Below are 18,058 nucleotides of genomic sequence, written 5' to 3'. Positions count from 1 at the left end.
TCCCGCTGCTATCCCGGATTGTTAGATATCCCGTAGACTGTCCCTGGGACAGGTGAGGCTGCTGATCCCTTATTTTCAAATCTGAAAGTTGACAACTATGGCTCCCACTTCGCTGACTAGGCCTCATGGGGCCTCAGCATTGTCTGACATGAACAAAGAATGAGCCTGGTCAGTAGTGCAGCTGGGTCTTGGAGCCAGAAGGTCCCCAGGTGACCACCCAGAGAGTGGCAGGTTATGGGAGCCACAGCCAACAAGCCTGGCATTGGCACCTGGGCTGCTAGAAGCAAGGCAGGGCCCACTGGGGCAGATGTTGGTTGCTATAGAATCCTTTCTGTATTTTTTTAAGGCGGCCATGAATGCACATGGTAATAGATTCTCACAATGGTGCTTGTTAATCCCGGGTAAAATGTATTTAGCCCCATGGCAGCAGAAGCAAATGCCGTTTTTTTCCTGTAGTCATGATGGTGCTGTGAATTCAAGGCAGGCGTGCAACATGCTCAGAGCATTAAAAGAAAAATAAATAAATAAATCCAGAGTTGGCAAACTGTTTTGGTTTGTTGCTGTGAGATGCCAAGAATGTAGAAGCATGGAATTAGGGGAGAGAGAGTACAGAAATGGGAAGTAGGTGCTTTACAACTGGCTACCCAAAGGGGGCGCCTTGCAAGACCATTAAGGCCAGGTTCTAAAATGACCCAGCTGCACCAGTAAGCTTCTCCCAGTAAGCAGTCCCCAGTAGGCTTCCAAGGAGCTCCTCACAGATGCCCTAGAAAAACAGAGTTTAAGAACCCCTGGCCTACTAGGACAAAGTGGGCATGGCAGGCTGGGAAGAGTTCTGTGGCAGAGTGCCCTCTCTGCAGGCAGCAGGCAGCTCAGCTTGAAGCCAGGGGAATGAATCCTGCCCTAGCGCTGGGAGCCTCTGGAGGCAGCCTGTGCCCTTTGGGGAGAGCAACAGCCAAGCCAGCCCCCACCCCTCAAGCACCCACCCCTGGGGCAATCCCTAACCCGCGTGACACTTTCCCGGGATGCAAATCCAGGATTGCACCACCAGAGGAGTCTGGGGCAGCTTGGCATCTCCCAGCGCCAGCCTTGGACGCCTGCCTGGCCCGCCTGACACCGTCTGGGTGCCAGCTACGAGATGCGTTTCCTGACGTCCCACAGAGAGCTGGCGAGGCTTGCTTCTGGCAGCCCCTCTTGCCCCAGGCGCCCAAGCTGGGGGTCCTTCCTTGCTGCCCCCTAAAAGGCAGCTGCAGCAGTGCGTCTGAGTGGCAACCACTTGCTCGCCAGGCCGTTCCATTCCCAGCCAGCCAGCGGTGCACCTGATCTGGGCTGGCTGCTGCAGAGAGCTCCCACGGATCCCATTCAAAGGGAAGGCTGATCCTCCATAAACACTTATTCATCACTCAGCCATCCCGGCCTGCCTCTCAAGCTCTTTTTTTTTTTTTTTGCGCTCCGAGGGACTGGCTGAGACTTGCTGTGGGTTTCGGGGAAGCAGCCCCGGGCCGAGATGCACCTTGTAGCCTTTTGTGGTGAGCGAAGGGGGGGGGAGACGGTGAAAAACCAGCCAAGTCAGCACAGGGTTGGGGGGTGGGCGTGGTGGATGGATGAGGCTTTGCACAGGCCAGGTTGTCGGCGGGGGGGGGGGGGGCAGGAATGAGATTCTTTTGAGGTCCGCCTGCCTTTTATAGAGGTGCAGCAGTTCGGCAGGAAACATGGCCTCTGTAGAAAGCTGCACAGCTGCTTATCGGGCAGAAAGTGGCCAGGATTTCATCCTGCTGGCATGCCTGCAAAGGCAGAGGACTCAGTGTCAGTACAGTCATACCTTGGAAGTACGTTCGACTTCCAAAACGTTCGGAAACCAAGGCGTGGCTTCCAATTGGCTGCAGCCAATTGGAAGCCAGGTCAGACATTCGGGTTCCAAAGAATGTCTGCAAACTGGAACACTCACTTTGCGGCGTTCGGGACCCAACACATTTGACTCGCAAGGTGTTCAGGATCCAAGGTACGACTATTGTCCTTTTCTGCAGAAAAAGTGAGAAGGCAGGGTAGATAGTTATCCTGAAACAAATTCTAGAAATGAACTGTAAAATGGGGTGGGGTGGGGGGTAGAAAGCTGGAAGGTGGGTCCCTTGCCCTGGAGGCTCTGAGATGAGATTTGCACATGCCCCCAGGACACATTTGGAGTACCCTGGACAAAATTGCCTTTTAAAAATTAAAAGCAAAAGTATCTAAAGGGCAGACCTTGGTGACCATTTGTTTTTTGAATATGGCATGATTTTATTTCTTACACAAATATTGAGGCGCCATCAGTATATGCAAATGTCTGGCTCATTTAAAACTACCTAGGACCTTGATTCTCAATAAAACTGATGGAACTCACAGGTGGAGAATACTTTTTTATTTTATTTTTTTAAAAAAATTATTATTTGGAAAGGGAATATCCAATCAATACTTTATTATTCCTTTGGGGATGTGGTGTGTCTTTGTACTGCAACGCTTTATTGGTTAAACCAGGGGTTTTCAGCCCATGTACCATGGTACCCTGGGTGCCTTGAACGATAGGGGTGCCACGAGCAACACTGGCCTCTGTCCCTCTGATGCCTTCTCACATCTCTGCCTCCCAAAGGCTTGCACAGCTATTTGTTGCAGCAGCCCTGGCTACCACACCCTAAGGCAAATGGTGCCTCTGGCGCTGGTCAGGGGGTGCTTTGAGAGACCAGGGGCGGTGGCAGCAGCTGCCCAGAAGACTCCCAAGGAGAAGAGAGGAGGCTGAGGGAACACTCCACAAGGGAGGGTGTTCAAAATAGGGTGAGAAGCTGTCCATAACTGGGCTCCTGAGCCCCACAGGGGTGCCGCAGAAAGAATGTAATTGGTCACGGGAACCGTATGGACTCAAAAAGGTTGAAAACATCTGGGTTAAAATGTTGATTCTTTGTTTTCTTTCTTTTTGTCATGTTTGCTGTGAACAAATCGATAAATTTAAAAGGCGGTGGGGGGAAGGAGCTAAAGGAAGGGGGGAAAGTTTTGCCCTTTGCAAACACTGTTAAATGCATGTGTGTGTGAACAAGAGGCTCCTGTTGATGCACCCATGCGCAGTGCACATATGTCCTCGTCTTTCCCCACATGCAGATGTCTTCCCCCACATGTGCATATGTGTCAGTTGCATGTGCGTGCGGGTTGGGAAGGGCACGGCGCTGTTGCCTCGGCCGGGCTCCGCTCGCCGGCTCAGACGCTTTGCCGAATCTCTGCGCAGAGTTTGGGGTGCTGTCTGGACACGCTCCGGCACCCAGCTCAGCTATGCAAGAGACCCGTGGGAAAAGGGAAGGGATCCCTTTGATTTCAGCACCTATTGTTCATGATGTCATGGCTGACCCCGCCCTCCTCTTCCCTGCCCCCCCTCCCCTTGTGCCCCACACCTCCCCTCGCGAGCCTGGACATGTCGCTGAGGCGGGGAAGCGGCAGAAAGGGCGAGAGCATCTGGTTCAGGAGTTCCTGGCCCTTGCCATTCCTCTTTTCCTCTTGCGAGGCGACTTTGGGGCGGTGCCTCTCCCTCTGGCAAAGGCCCTCTGACACCCCGCAGCCGAAAATAGGGACATACTTGCAATGTTTTTAAGAGAAAAGGTGAAAAAGAGGCAACACGATGGAAGTGTAGGAAATTACACATGAAGTGGAGAAAGAGACGTTTTCCCTTCCCCTTTCAGCATAAAACGGCTTCAAATCCCCACTCAGCCATGAAGCTCACTGGGTGTGATCTTGGGCCAGCCAGCTGCTGCCTCTCAGCCTAACCCACCTCATAGGGTTGTTGTGGGGATTAAATGATGAGGAGGAGAGCCATGTACAGTGGTACCTCAGGTTACATATGCTTCAGGTTACATATGCTTCAGGTTACAGACTTCGCTAACCCAGAAATATTGCTTCAGGTTAAGAACTTTGCTTCAGGATGAGAACAAAAATCGTGCTCCAGCGGCGCAGCGGCAGCAGGAGGCCCCATTAGCTAAAGTGGTGCTTCAGGTTAAGAACAGTTTCAGGTTAAGAATGGACCTCCAGAACGAATTAAGTACTTAGCCTGAGGTACCACTGTATATCACTTTGAGGTCCTTGGAAAAGAATAGTGTATAGAAATGCAATAGATAAATAAATCTGGAGTAGAAAATATACATACATGGCTCTGAGTACAGAGAGTACATGGTGTGGTGGTTGGAGTGTTGGACTAGAACTTGGGAGACCAGGGTTCAAATCTTCACTTGGCCGTGAAGTCCACTGGGTGACCTTGGGCCAGTCGTGGCCTCTCTGCCTAACTTAACTTCACGGGGTAGTTGTGGGGAATAAATGAGGAGGGGGAGAGTTGTGTATGCCACCTCGAGCTCCTTAAAGAAAAGGCTGGGATATAAATGCAATTGAATGAATGAATGAATGAATGGAAATTTAAGACATCCCATGAATGGTTCAGGACAGATCACAGAAAGTCCTTCATGCAACGCCTAGTTAAACCATGGAACTGGCTTCCACAGGAGACAGTAATGGCCCACCAACTTGGATGGATTAAAAGAAGTTTGGATAAATTGGATGGATTGAAAGAAGTTTGAACAAGTTTTTGGAACAGGCTAGTGATGACTCCTAGCCACAATGGCTCAGCTCTGCCTCCACAGTCAGAGAGGCAGCAATGCTTCTGAATACTGGCTGCTAGATAACACAGGACCAGGTCATCTTTCATCAAATGATGCAGCAGTGTGTGTGTGTGTGTTTGAAACTGCCCGTTTGGGAGGTGATGAATAGGCACCTCTCTGTGACTTAGCAGGTGCTGCACATCTTGAGCAGTTGAGTTCAAGGCACTGGCAAAACTCTAGTTGTCAAAAGAAGACCCAGCAAGAATCTGGGTCCGCAGAGATAAAGATGTTTTCCCCACCCCTTCCTGACTTGCTCTCCTCTCTCTGCCCAGGCTCAATGACCCCCTCCCCAGCGGAGTGAAAATCAAGGGGGACACCCTGCTCTTCCAGAGACCCCTTAACTCTGAAGATGGAGGCGTCTATGTTTGCCAAGTGGCCAATGGCTTTGCAACCAAGGAGGCTGAGACGACCATCAGCATAAAAGGTACCATTCTGGGACAGCTCAGAAACGGGCGGCAGAGCTGATTTGGCTTGTCTATGCTAGACAACAGCCCAGGCCACATTCACACTATAGCTTTCAAGCACTAAGGCACTGCTTTAAACCGCCATGGCTTCCCCCAAACAGTTTTGGGAGCTGTCGTTCATGAAGGGTACTGAGAGTAATTAGGAGGCCTCTATTCCCCTAACAAAACCTACAGTTCTCAGAATTCCCTGGGAAGAGGGATTGACTGTTAAACCACTCTGGGAATCATACCTCTGTAAACACTCGTTTCAATGTTTCTTTTAAAAGTAAAATATTTTTAAAAAACTTAAAAGAAACCTGCTCCAGTGTTGAGGGTTGGTGATGTGCCCATTTCTAGCCAATCAGTGCTGTGCCTACCACTAGCTGTACACACACATTTTTTGTTTCCTCAGAATTTGATATAGGGGAGAAGATAGGGGACTAGGTCCTCCCCCCCCCGATGTGTAGTGGGGGAATAAAAGGGCTTGCCTTCCCTCCTCTCTCACCTGGCAGCCATAGGACAATTTTGCCTCTCCTTGTAAGGAAGCCACTCCTTCTGTAACTCTCCAAAGATCTGTCCTTCAGGGGAACTGGTGCTGTAGGACTTTGGGCAAGGGGGTGATTTGTGGGTTTCTTCCAGTCCCATGCAGAGAAGCTCAACGTGGCCTTCATGCATCACTGCCATGGCCTACTCCCCTCTCTTTTTCTTATCTCTCCCAACAGGCAACCGGGCCAAGCAGGTGGACGTGGTCTCCATCTCCATGATTGGGGCAGGACTCATCTCTGTAGTGCTACTTGGCTTGCTGGTCCTGGTGGTCATACTCATGACTTGCTACCACAAGAGGAAGACCAAACGCATCACTGAGAAATAGTAAGCAAATGGGGAAAGAACCATAGAATTGGAAGAGACCCAAAGTGTCATCTAGTCCAACCCGAAAGCACTTCACATGACATCGTTTTGGTGTTATTAGCCCTCTACTGTCCCCCTTCTGGTCCCCCCGTTACCTTTTGAGCCAGAGTAAGGAACTGGATTTGGCTAGTGGGCTGGATCCTTACCTCCCCCCTCCCCCACTGTGGGCTAAGTTTCACAGATGAGTGGGGACACCCACCTGCCAATCACTTGGCATCACGATGACGATGATGCCTGTATGGACAATCAGCTGATGGTTGGGGCTTGCAAAGCACCTCGTACAGAGGCGTGCAAGCCCTGGCAATCACTTGATCATCGGGGCTTGTCAGTGCCCTTTGGTCCAGCCACATGCTTGCCTGCCCCACCCCCGAGGTCATACAACCTACGCAGGGATTATGTTCTGGGAATTACACCATGCTGAATCTCTAGTGGCGGAGTGTCCTGTAGGACCAGGCCAACTACACCAAAGGCTTGGTTTCTCGTCATTGTCAAATGAGCCCTGCCAACTCTTGGTATGACCAACAGCACTTTGCAGATAATCTCAGGGGCTGAGCTGGGCTCTCTGGGTTCAGGCTGTCCCTGAGGCACCCTGGAGCTAAGTTGTTATGGGCTTCATTAAATTTATTTGAACGGTGAACCTTCTGGCCAAACTAAGAGACCTGTCAATCGTGCCATCTGGTGCCACGTCTGGTGCCTTGGCGCGCAGTGAGATATTCCTGTTAGGCAGAGGGCAAGGGGGGAAATAGCTGTCTCACCTGACTTCTCCCCCTCCTTGTGTCCGGCAGCGAAGAAGAGCTGACACTGACCCGGGAGAACTCCATCCGGCGCCTTCACTCCAGCCACAGCACTGACACCCGGAATCAGGTGAGGGTCAAACAAAAACATCTTGGAGGTCCCAGGCCACAGGGAGATTAGGCTGGCCTCAACCAGAGCCAGGGCTTTTTTGGCTGTGGCCCTGATCTGGTGGAACGCTCTGTCACAAGAGACTAGGACCCTGCAGGACCTGACATCTTTCCGCACAGCCTGCAAGACAGAGCTGTTCCACCAGGCCTTTGGCCAAGACACAGTCTGACCCCTTCCTTTGCTAATCCTCATAGAACTCTAGCCCAATGGTTGCCATTAATTTGATTTTGAATTGATTTTAGAATGAATTGATTTTAGAATGCTGTGTTACTTTTATTGTTGTTAGCCGCTCTGAGCCCGGCTTCGACTGGGTAGGGCGGGATATAAATAAATTATTATTATTATTATTATTATTATTATTAATAATAATAAAGAGAGTGTGGGAGTCCCTGTGGATTGGCTGGGGAGGGATAAGAAGGCACAGACTGGGCTTTTCCATGGAAAGGAAGTGGGTGGGGATAGAGAGCCCCTTCTCCTTTCATAAAACTGTAGGGTTGGAAGGGAACATAAGGGTCAACTAGTCCAGCCCTTGCAATGAATGCAGGAATCCCAGCTAGAGAATCACTGACAAGCTATCCAACCTTTGTTCAAAAACCTCCACCGCTGAAGGAAATAAGCAGTGCTTTGCTTGATGTGGGCATCTCAAGTCTCATACAGTTGTCCAGATGGCTCTGGGAGGCTCAGACACCATCCTGGTCTGCACAGATAGACTGCCTCTGAACTTGGAGGCGCCCATTTATCCATGGCTCCTGGCAGGGCTTCCCCACACAGCTCTGAGCTTTAGAGCTCCATGTCTGAGTGTTTTGCTCAATTGGGGCAAACATCAATCTGGGTTTTCCGTTTGCTCCGATTCGGCTTTAAAGGGAGGGTTTTTGCTCCAGTGCAAAAAAAAAAAGGCGCTCAGACACAGAGCTTTAAAGCACAGACAGTGTCTGGAAAGGACAGAGGAAAGGTAAGTGATGAGAAGCCTGCAGTTGATAGAACTTTGAAGCGTCTTTTTCTCCTTTTCCTTTGATGCAGAGCTGAGCCCATGGAAGTCCTTCAGCACCCTCTAGAGGGAGCAAGTGGAATAATGTAAACACGCACACAAGCCACCTTTCTAAATATGAGAAGGGCTGAGCTCAGATCTTACTTGAAGCCACCTTCTCTGACCTGGGAAATGCTTGTGGTTGCCTCACCTCAAAAAGGATATTTCAGAGTTGCAAGAAAGGTTCAGAAAAAGGGCAACAAAAATGATCCAGGGGATGGAGCTGTTGCTCCCCTACAAAGCTTCCAGCATTTGGGGCTTACAGGTGGGGCGGGGGGAAGAGGCGACACGATAAAAGTTTATGAAATCATGCACGACATGGAGGAAGTAGAGAGAGAAAAGATTTTCTCCCTCTTTCATCATAACGCTAGAACTCGTGGGCATCCAGTGAAACTGAAGATTCAGGACACATTTTTTAAAAAGTGACTTCTTCACGCAGCGCTAGTTAAACTATGGAACTCGCTTCCATAGGAGGCAGCGATGGTCACCAACTTAGAGTCACGGAGAAGGGACCCCAAGGGTCATCTAGTCCAACTCCCTGCAATCACAGCTAAAGAATCCCTTTGGATGGCCCTAAGGGAGACAGATGCATAGAGGAGAAGCCTATCAATGGCTAGAGGCCATGGTGGCTATGCTGTGTCTCTAGAGACAGTAGTGCTTCTGAATACCAGTTGCTGGAAACCACAGGAGGGGAGAGTGCTGCTCTTGGGCTCGGATCCTGCTTGTGGGGTTCCCATGATGGATGGAGTCTGCTTGACCACTGTGAGTGCAGGATATTGAACTAGATGAACCATTGGCTTCCTCCAGCAGGCTTTGCACACAGTCAGTCCCCAGGTTCTCCAGAGCTCAGGTGGCATGATTTGAGAACCAAATCAGAGCTCAGTAATATTTATATGTGACTCTTACACCCTGCCTTATATGCCTGCAAGGGGCTCAAGGCGGCAGATGTGGGTGGCTTCATCCCCCCCACATTTCCACCTCGCAACAACCCTGCGTGGTAGGTGAGAGAGAGAGAGAGAGAGAGAGAGAGAGAGAGAGAGAGAGAGAACGGACGAGTGGCTTAATTGTGGAGTGGGCAACTTTTAACAAGCGCTGCAAGTTTCACTTCCCTGTTACCATCTCTTCACCATCGCTTCCCTTCCCCATGCCCTCGTTTGTTTTCAGATGGAAGAAAACCTTCCCTTGAGGTCAGAGAGCCGGCAGGGCAGCTTCCGTGGGGACAGCCTTTGCCGGGAGAGCCTGCGAGCCGACAGCCTCTGCCGGGACAGCCGGCAGGGCAGCTTCCGGGCAGACAGCCTGCGTGAAACCAGCCTCTGCTCTGTCATGGTGAGCACCAAGCCCTGTTGTCCTTTCAGTATCCAGCCCCTCCTCCCAGTCTTCCCCCTTTGACCTCTCCTCTGTGTCCCACCACCAATCCCCAGGCTCTGAGCCTTCCTCCTCAGGGGGTTCCTTGGCTGGTGCCTCCCACTGCTGCTCTCTGCCCAGCCAGTCTCTAGCAATCTGGAGCATGACACGCTTGCTGGAAAAAAATCTATTCTGCCAGGCCTATGCAGGCAGTTAAGAGCACATCTTGCCACAACGGTCGATCTATATATTATTTATTGCAAATAATCTATCCACCACTTGACTGCAAAAATCCTCAAAGCGGTTTGCAAAAAAAGATCAAAACAAGAAAGTTATCTCTAAGGAAAATAAACAGCGACAATAAAATGATTACAGCTGCGGTCCAAGGGTTTGTTATTCTGACTGGAGTGTAATGGAAATTTGTAAGATTTTGGAACGCAGAAGTATAGTAAATCATCAAACCATCAATTGCAGCACGTGGGGGGCGGCACCTATATTGTATAATTTGTCTTTTGAGTGAGTGGCATTTTTAATGGTATTATAATTTGGCATTGTTACAATGAGGCTTTTATTGGATTGAAAACAAATAGAAATAAATTCAGAAATAAAAAAATTATTAGCAAGAAAAATAGCCAACAACCATTTAAGACTTCTGAAAAGTTAAAACAGCAGTAGACCTAAAGCAAATTAAAAGATAAAAAATCTTAACTTTTAAAATATGGTTTTCATTGTCTGGTGTCATGTATTTTTGTTGTGAACCACTTTGTTGCGATAGATAGGTAGATAGATAGATGATAGATAGATGATAGTTTTTTTCTTTAAAAAATATATGTTTAGGGGTACTCTCATTTTGACTCAAGAAAATCACCATTTTTTAGGGAAAATAAATACAGTAAATGGACAAAAGCACAAAGATTCGCAAAATGTTTAGGGGTATGCATACCCCTCCGTCCCCCCAGAAAAAAGCATTGTGTGTGTATGGGAGAAATATCTGACACCCTGCTTCTCTCTCCGGCTCAGAGCGAGGAGGCCGAAGGACGTAGCTACTCCACCTTGTCGACAGTGCGGGAGATCGAGACGCAGACAGAGCTCCCCCCGCCACCCCCCACCCCTGTCCAGGAGGACCAGATGGAGAAGGAGAAAGAGGAGAAGGAGCAGGAGGAAGAGGAGCAGCGGGACAGCGAGAAAAACATCAAGCAAGCCATGACCCACTTTGTCCAAGAGAACGGCACCCTCCGGGCGAAGCCCACCTCCAACGGCATCTACATCAATGGCCGGGGACACCTGGTGTGACCTTTGCCCCCTGCCACGGAGCCCCAGGACCCGACAGAGCACTGAACCCACTTCCCAATGGCCTGCTGGAGCCTCCCTTGGGCGAGGGAGCCAAGGCTGTCACCTCCTTCTGAGCCACCCGGCCGCCATGCAGCTGCCCTTGGAGATCTCCGCAGGCCTCGCCACCCCGTTCTTCATCCCCGGGAATCCTGGCCATGGTCTTCTCTTGCTCCGTCCACTTGAGGAGGGAACCAACTCATTCCCAGTGGGGTGGATCAACAGCCGGTTCGGAAATTGGGAAAGCTTCCCCCACCCCTTTTCTTTTCTGACTTTGGCCGGACGGTGACATTGCCTGGCCTGCGTTTTTGTGTCGTGTTTTTTAAAAATGTTTTGAGGCTACACATACAGGGCAAGCGATTCTGAGGATGCCACCAGGCAGCAGCGCATTTATCTTGGCTCAGGGACAGAACTATGAAACTTTTGTGCCTCCCCCCCCTAATTATTGTTGTTATTATTATTATTATTATTATTAGTTGAACGTTTGTGGCCCCCTGTGGTTACGGACAGAAGCTCCCCAAAGTCTTGCCGAGGCAAGCAATAAAATCATTGTTTTTATTTTATATAATTATTATTACCTTGAAAGGGAAAGGCTAGCTTCCCAAAGACTGAATGTAGGCACAGAGACAAGGAATCCCGGCGGGCCTCAGGGGAGCCCTGTGAGGGAGATTCCCTGTTTGGGAGATGCCCGTGGGCAGGATTCCACCCTCCCCAGTCCTTGATACGACTCCTGCGGGGATGACACTGAGACGCATGCTTTTTCACCCAGCCCCATCCAAAACGCAACTTGTGCATGAATGCAAAGGATTCCGGCGGCTAGTGCTCCAGTTTGGCAAATGAAACATCTGGCAGCCCAATCCCACCGGGGTGGGTTGTGCCACCACTTCCAGTGCGACCGGTTTTCGTTTGGGCAAACCCCTTGCCACTCGTTCAAGCTATGCAGACCAAAACTGCTTCCGAAGCAGGACGACAGCAGGACTTGCCAGCACCATGGAACAGGGAACAGTGAAATGCCAGGATCTTTTGGGATTTATTCTTGCATCCTGGGTGGTGAAGGGGGAAAGGGGGATTGTGGGTCTCATTGCCCTTTGTATATCCACAGTCATAGAAGGTTGGAAGATTTGTGCAATGTATCATATTCTCTCTCTCTCATCCACTCTCTTAAGTCCATTTCACATGAGCATATAACCCCTTGGCTATTCATCTCTCAAGGGGTCACAGCTGAACAAGTCAACTGGTGCCTTTGAAAACCTTTTTTTGCATTGGAGCTATTGTGTGTTTGTTTGGGGCAGGGGGAGCGAGGGGTGTCACAAAATTTCCATGGTGGAGATTTATGGCTGGTTCACCCCCACCCCCCAAAAAGTCATTCGCTGCTGAAGCCATCAAACAAGGTGTCACAGATGGCTGAGCTGGCCCCGAGGGGTGCATGTCTGCGCACGCATGAAAGCACACGTGCTTCTCCGTGTTCCCCCACTGGGCGTCTGATTATCCCACAAGGACTCAAGCCAAATGTTTGAAGTGTCTCCTCAGGAAAAGGGTTGTGCTTGCCAGGACACGAAGTTAGATCTAGATCTGAGATGGCCCCATTCACACATGCAAATTGTGAGCACCGCCACCAGAGAGCATTAGACAGATGCTGAATCACTATACCAGCCCCTGGATTCATTTGTTTACAGCGTGGGGATAAGAATACTGTTCTACCTTACCGGATTGGTGTGACAAGAAATAATGTGTGTGAGGTTTTTCTGAGCTCTCAAATGGTGTCATACACGTGCTAAGTTTAATTAGGCGGTGAGGCTGTAGGAACCAACCCTTGGCCTTTCTGACTCAAGCAGTTCCAACATGTAGAACCGTAGAGCTGAAGGGTTGGAAGGGACCCCTAAGGGTCATCTAGTCCAACCCCCTGCAATGCAGCAGTCGCAGCTCTTCCTAGTCTGTGCAAAAGCATACCAGGTCCTTGTTTGCGGTTTTTGTTTTTGTTTCTGCTCAATGGGGACAGCCTCAAATCCCCCAGACTGTGTACTCACTAGTAAATGGGGAGATATATTGCTGGTGCTTTTGAACAACATCCATGCGCTGCAGACTGCAAGGAGGTCATACTGGGTCAGAATCCGGCCACTTTATGTTAGCAAACACCACTTCAAGGTACTTTGGGTTATGGGCGTAGCCAGGATTTTTTTTGGGGGGGGGCGCAGAACCTCAGTTTGCTATGTATTTTTATTGATTTTTATTGATTTAGGCAGCTTCCACTCCCTGCCCCCACTTGGCTATGCCCATGTCTTGGGTGACGCCTCTGTGAAAAGTTCTGCAGAAGCAGATGGCAGCTAAGGGTAGCTTTGCATACCTAAAGTTTTGTTCTACGAAGGTGCCCCGTATCCCGTGCCAGGAGTAAACGTACATTAAGAAAAATCATCACATAAAACATAGTCTTAGCATAGGAGCTTCCGGCTTACCCTGGGTGAGCTTAAATGTTGCTTTTTTGCAATTTTTGGGAGGTTGAACTAAAATGAAGGTTCCAACACAACACCTAGGCCACATTCGCACCATACATTTAAAGCTCTATGGTACCACTTCAAATACTTAGCTTCCCCAAAGAATTCTGGGAGCTGTAGTTCATTAAAAGTGCTGAAAGTTGTTAGGAGACCCCTATTCCTCCCCCAAAGCCATGATTTCCAGAATGTTTTAACCAGCACTGTTTTTCTAGGAAAAGAGGTGCCAGAACTCACCTTGTTCTCTTGTAATAGCAATGGCACCCACCTGAGGGGAACTGGGCTCCAGTAAGTTCCAGCTGGGAAAAAAGCCCTGGTTTGAACAATCAATCCCTCCTCACAGGGAACTTTGGGAACTGTAGTCCTGTGAGGGCAATATTGATATCCTAACAATTCTCAGCGACCTTCACAAACTACAGTTCCCAGAATTCCTTTGGGGGGGCGGAATCCAGGAGTGTTTAAAGTGGTATCATAGCACTCTAAATATTGGGAATGTGCCCCAATGCAGTGCATTGAGATCCTTCTGGGATGACAAGGAGCCCCTACAGCATTCATTAAAAGCTTCCTCTTTGTATTTTATTGCTTCCTGTTCTGCATGTCTTGGGGATTATTTCACTACAAAAGAAATAAAAGATTAATAATAAGTAATACAGTGATATAGTCAGTGATGCAGCAAACCACTTTGAGGGTATTTTTAAACAATCAGGTGGCATATAAATTTTATAAAATTAATAAATAATAGTGATTAGAGTGTTGGACTAGGACCAGGGAGATCCAAGTTCAGAGCAGTCAGCTGTGAAGCTCAAAAGATGACCTTGGGCCAGTCACCCTTAGCCGTAACCTAACGAATTTGTTGGAAGGATAAAATGGATATATGAATGAAATAAGGTGTTAGCTGCACTGAACAAGAAGCAATAAAGTGGGCCAAATCTACTAAGAGCACACTTTTGATGACAAGCACGGTTGCCCTCAAAAGCCTCCGTAGTGCCTAGCCATGCCACACTTAGTGCTTCAGCTGCATTTTATAGCAATAATGGTAGTTACATTTGCCATAAAATGCAGTTTAAGGGGTCTGGCGCAGGCTCTTGGGCCAAGTCCAGCCCCCTGGTGTTAGTGTAATATTTTGTCAGTATGGTGTTGTAATGTCTTATTGCAGCTATTCTTGATATCCCGAAAGGCAGCTCTTAACTTGGAAGGAGAAAGCAAGCTGGGATGGTTGCCACCGCTCTCCTGAGGCTCAGACCCCAAGACACAGAGGAAGGGGTTTAGAAGCTGAAGGGCAGATTAGGGGTGGAGTCTGGTTTTTGAGAGGATGAAATCTAACAGAGCACCTGTAGGTTCTGGGAAGGAGGGTACCTGGGCGTGATGAGTCAGGCTGGAGCCTCGTGGACAGGAGAGTGCAGCTAAAGGCAAACGTTTTATACCCAAGCCATGAATTGCCTTCCCACGTGATTCAGCCGCTTCTGATAGTCTACTCCATCTCCTGGAGGCTCTTAAGGCAAGAACCCTGCAGTTTCAGAAACCTCAAACTCTGAGACACTGCAACTGTACAAACTGAGAAGAGTGGTGGTGTTTTTCCCCATGAGGTCACAAACCTACCCTAAAAGATCCAGTCACAAACTGACATCAGAGTTACCGAGTCAGAGAATTTCATAACTCAGAGCAGTATCACCACAATTAAGACATGCCTACAAATCTGCCATTCTACGCAACTCTTCTCTAATCTAGTGGTCAAAGAGACATCTAATTGAAGCTGTTCCTTTACAAAATGATGAACAGAGCATTTGTTTACAAGAGATTTATGTTGGTTCTCAAAGGTTTGTCACCCATCTGGTCCTGAAGTCTCTGGACACAAGTCTTTATTATGCTTTGGTTTATCCAACATCCTTTTTGACAGGAAGGTCTTAAACCCAGGAAAGGGGGCAGAAGCTAATTTTGGTATGGAATTCCTCGCACACTCCAAAATGGAGCTTCTCTTGCACAAATAACTATAAATACACTTTACCAAAAGTTTTAGAACAAAGATAGAATAGGAATCTCTTGATAGATATACATCCAGATCCCTTATACAGTATGTGCATCTGTCATATGTATGTATGTATGTATATATCTATATGTCTGTTTGATTTATCTATTCCCTATCCATCCGTCCAGTTTTTCTCCAAAAGCTTGTTGTGGCCTGGCCTGGGCCGTTTAAAATGGCAACCAAGTCTGCACCACAAACTTAGGTTTAATACCACTTTAGCCGTCATGCCAGCCTGCAGAGAACCCAAGGAACTGTGGGTTGAGTTGATGTGGGCCTTCAGAATTTCATGTTTAGAAGATCTACAAGTGGGACTGGAAATAAAGGGTTGTATTCAGCTAAGTTCTACTCAAAGTAAGTCCATTTAAATTAATGGACCCATGTTAGTCATGTCCATTAATTTCAGTGGGTATACTCTTAGCATGACTTGCGCTGGATTCAACCCAAAATGTTGCTGTGTGAGCGCTCCTGTTCACTATGCCAGCCAGCCAAGCTGTACCTTACTCCATTCTATTTCCCCTCCATGTTTTCTGCACGCCCTCTCAAGAAAAAAACAACTCTCCATGGTCACACTCAGTCCTCAGTGGACTGTTTTTGGGATCCCAGTCCTTTAGGGTACATAAGGAATAGCACTCATGACTGAACACTGGGAATATTAGAGTTGTGTGTCTGCATCACCATAGAATTATAGCTTCCTGGGAAGAAATTGACTATTAAGCCAGTTTAAGTCTATAGTTCAGCCTTCCCCGCAACCTGATAACTTCCAGATCCTTTGGACTCCAGCTCAACAACACAGCGTTTTGTTTTAACTGTGCTTACTCCTTTGTAATGTGCATTTAGGACTGCGGTCCAAATGAACTACCATTTCTCTAACCAGCTGACCAACTGTAATGGCACCCCAGCGAGGTAGGCCAAAACTGATAAACTGCAGTATGTCCAGGGACACCAAGCTCAGTGAGCTTTGAAGTTGAATAGGGTTTTGAGTGAACCATGGGTGGTCAAACTCCAAACAGTCAAGTTGCTAGACATCTTGATCTACCTCAGAGCAATGCAGGGAATTCAGGTGGCCCAACCCCTCTCTTGTTTTCATTGGTCTCCACCAGCAGGGGCTGTGCCCAAATTTCGTGCCCACTGCCTCAATCCCGAAGAGGATGCATTTATTCTGCACCCATGAGGATAAGGCGCTTCCAAAGTGAATTTATATGACTCTCTTTTACGTCCTTTTACATGTATTATTATGATTTCTTGATTGTCTTTTTTTAAAAAAGAAAGAATTTTAGGAAAAGGCTGTGTCATCTGCTTCTAGGACCCTTGAGGTCCTTGTATAATCTGTAAATGTGTATATAAAATCCCTAGCAATGGATGCCTGTGAATGTGTGTGTGTCTGTGTTTGTTTGTGTGTGTATAGATATATATAGAGAAATATTATGCAAGTGTCTTTCTGTGTATAGGAAGGGACTTTGGGGCGCTCTTACATGCACTTCTGCTGTTGTAAATAAATTGCACCTTTGGCACCCCAGGACTTGTGTGTTGTTGGATGGATTTGTAAATTTTTACAGATTTTTGCCTGGTTTGGCAAAAGTGGTCGGGGGAGAGTTTTTCTATTCCTCTCTCATAATCCAATCCTAGAAAATTAGTAAACCACCCAAGGAAATGGATCAGAAGTAAAATTTCAGGCCAAAGAATGTGCATCAACTCATAATTATGGGATTCACCACCACAAGATGTAATGATGTCCACTAGCATAAACTGCATTTAAAAATGGCCAAATTTACAAGGAAGCTTTGCCAGTGCATAAGGTTACCAGGTCAAGAACATCCCAGACCCTCAGATTTCAGGGCCCATAATGGAAACCTAGGGGTGATGTCAGAAGCTGGATCCTGAAGACAGAGGTTAATTGGGAGAGTGGAGTGGAGAAGGGCGCCCCCCCCCCCATCTATGCAATAATTTGGATCCAGCTTCTTTATTTTATTTTTATTTTTAAAACATTAAAGGCACTCCTGCTCACCCTCCAGCTTCTACCTGGAAGGCGCCAGGCAAACCTAGAGATTTCAAGGCAGGCCTTTGAGGCTATGTCTCTGATGGCTGAATTCATGGGCGTAGCCAGGGTTTTTGTTAGGGGAGGGAGCAAAACGTGGTTGGGGCAGCAGGACTTTTGTTAGGTCAGTTAATTAAGTATTCCTATTGTTTTACTTGATCAAGGGCCTGGCTACGCCCATGAATGAATGGATCCCCTGTGCTAAAATATGACGTAAATACCACTATCGGTTCCTTATCAAAAGAAGCGGCTATTCTTATGGATACCTTAAGTATCCATAAGGGTGTAAGGAAAGCCTGGCTGCTGGATCAGACCAAATGTGTGAAATACAATGCAGCAGATTGAAGGCAGTTCCTGAAATGCACACTCTCCCACATGCTAAGCTGTTTTCCATGCACGCTACTCCATGTAGGAGATGCAGACTGCAATTGTATCAACCCCAGTGAAGCCTAACTGAACCTTAAGGTCCCATTGAAGTGTTAGGCAAGGCTAGCCCAAGACGTTTCGGTACCTGAGGCAAACCACAAAATGGCACCCTCCCAACCTGCCAAGGAAGGAGTGAGTGAAGACCTACATCAGGAACGAAGAAAATAAAGATCTACATTGGGAACAAGCAGGGAGTGTAACAGCAACAACAGTGGGCGACGCATTCCTTGGAGGCCGGATCTGCTGCCCCCGGGGAATTTGCTGCCTCAGGCGGACACCTCACCTTGCCTCACGGGTGGGTCAGCCCTGACTTTAGTGCCATGGGGCAGATTAAGAATGTCATTGCTGCTGGTTTGGCATTACAGCCTCTGGATTTTATTTATTTTATATTACGTTATATTTTAAGCATTTTTATCCCACCCTCCATCCAAACGAGGCCCTCAGAGTGGCTTGCGGGTCACTG

General features: G+C 48.1%; 1 protein-coding gene across 2 annotated transcripts in view; it reads left to right on the top strand.

Annotated features, from left to right (window-relative positions):
• The window catches only part of NECTIN4 (nectin cell adhesion molecule 4), an 85,595-nt gene extending 68,945 nt beyond the window's left edge, over positions 1-16,650 (top strand). For both annotated transcript variants that reach the window (XM_083478123.1, XM_083478124.1), the window contains 5 exons: positions 4,937-5,088; positions 5,830-5,977; positions 6,802-6,880; positions 9,111-9,272; positions 10,311-16,650. In XM_083478123.1, the coding sequence (XP_083334249.1) occupies positions 4,937-5,088; positions 5,830-5,977; positions 6,802-6,880; positions 9,111-9,272; positions 10,311-10,583 (814 nt within the window). In that variant the 3' untranslated portion in view covers positions 10,584-16,650. The remainder of the gene's footprint in view (positions 1-4,936; positions 5,089-5,829; positions 5,978-6,801; positions 6,881-9,110; positions 9,273-10,310) is intronic.
• Positions 16,651-18,058: the final 1,408 nt, after the last annotated feature.

The sequence above is a fragment of the Podarcis liolepis genome (assembly GCF_965112155.1).
Source record: "Podarcis liolepis genome assembly, chromosome: 15".
Lineage (NCBI taxonomy): Eukaryota > Metazoa > Chordata > Lepidosauria > Squamata > Lacertidae > Podarcis > Podarcis liolepis.
Note: the sequence above shows the minus strand (reverse complement) of the source record. Positions and strands in the feature narration are given on the sequence as shown.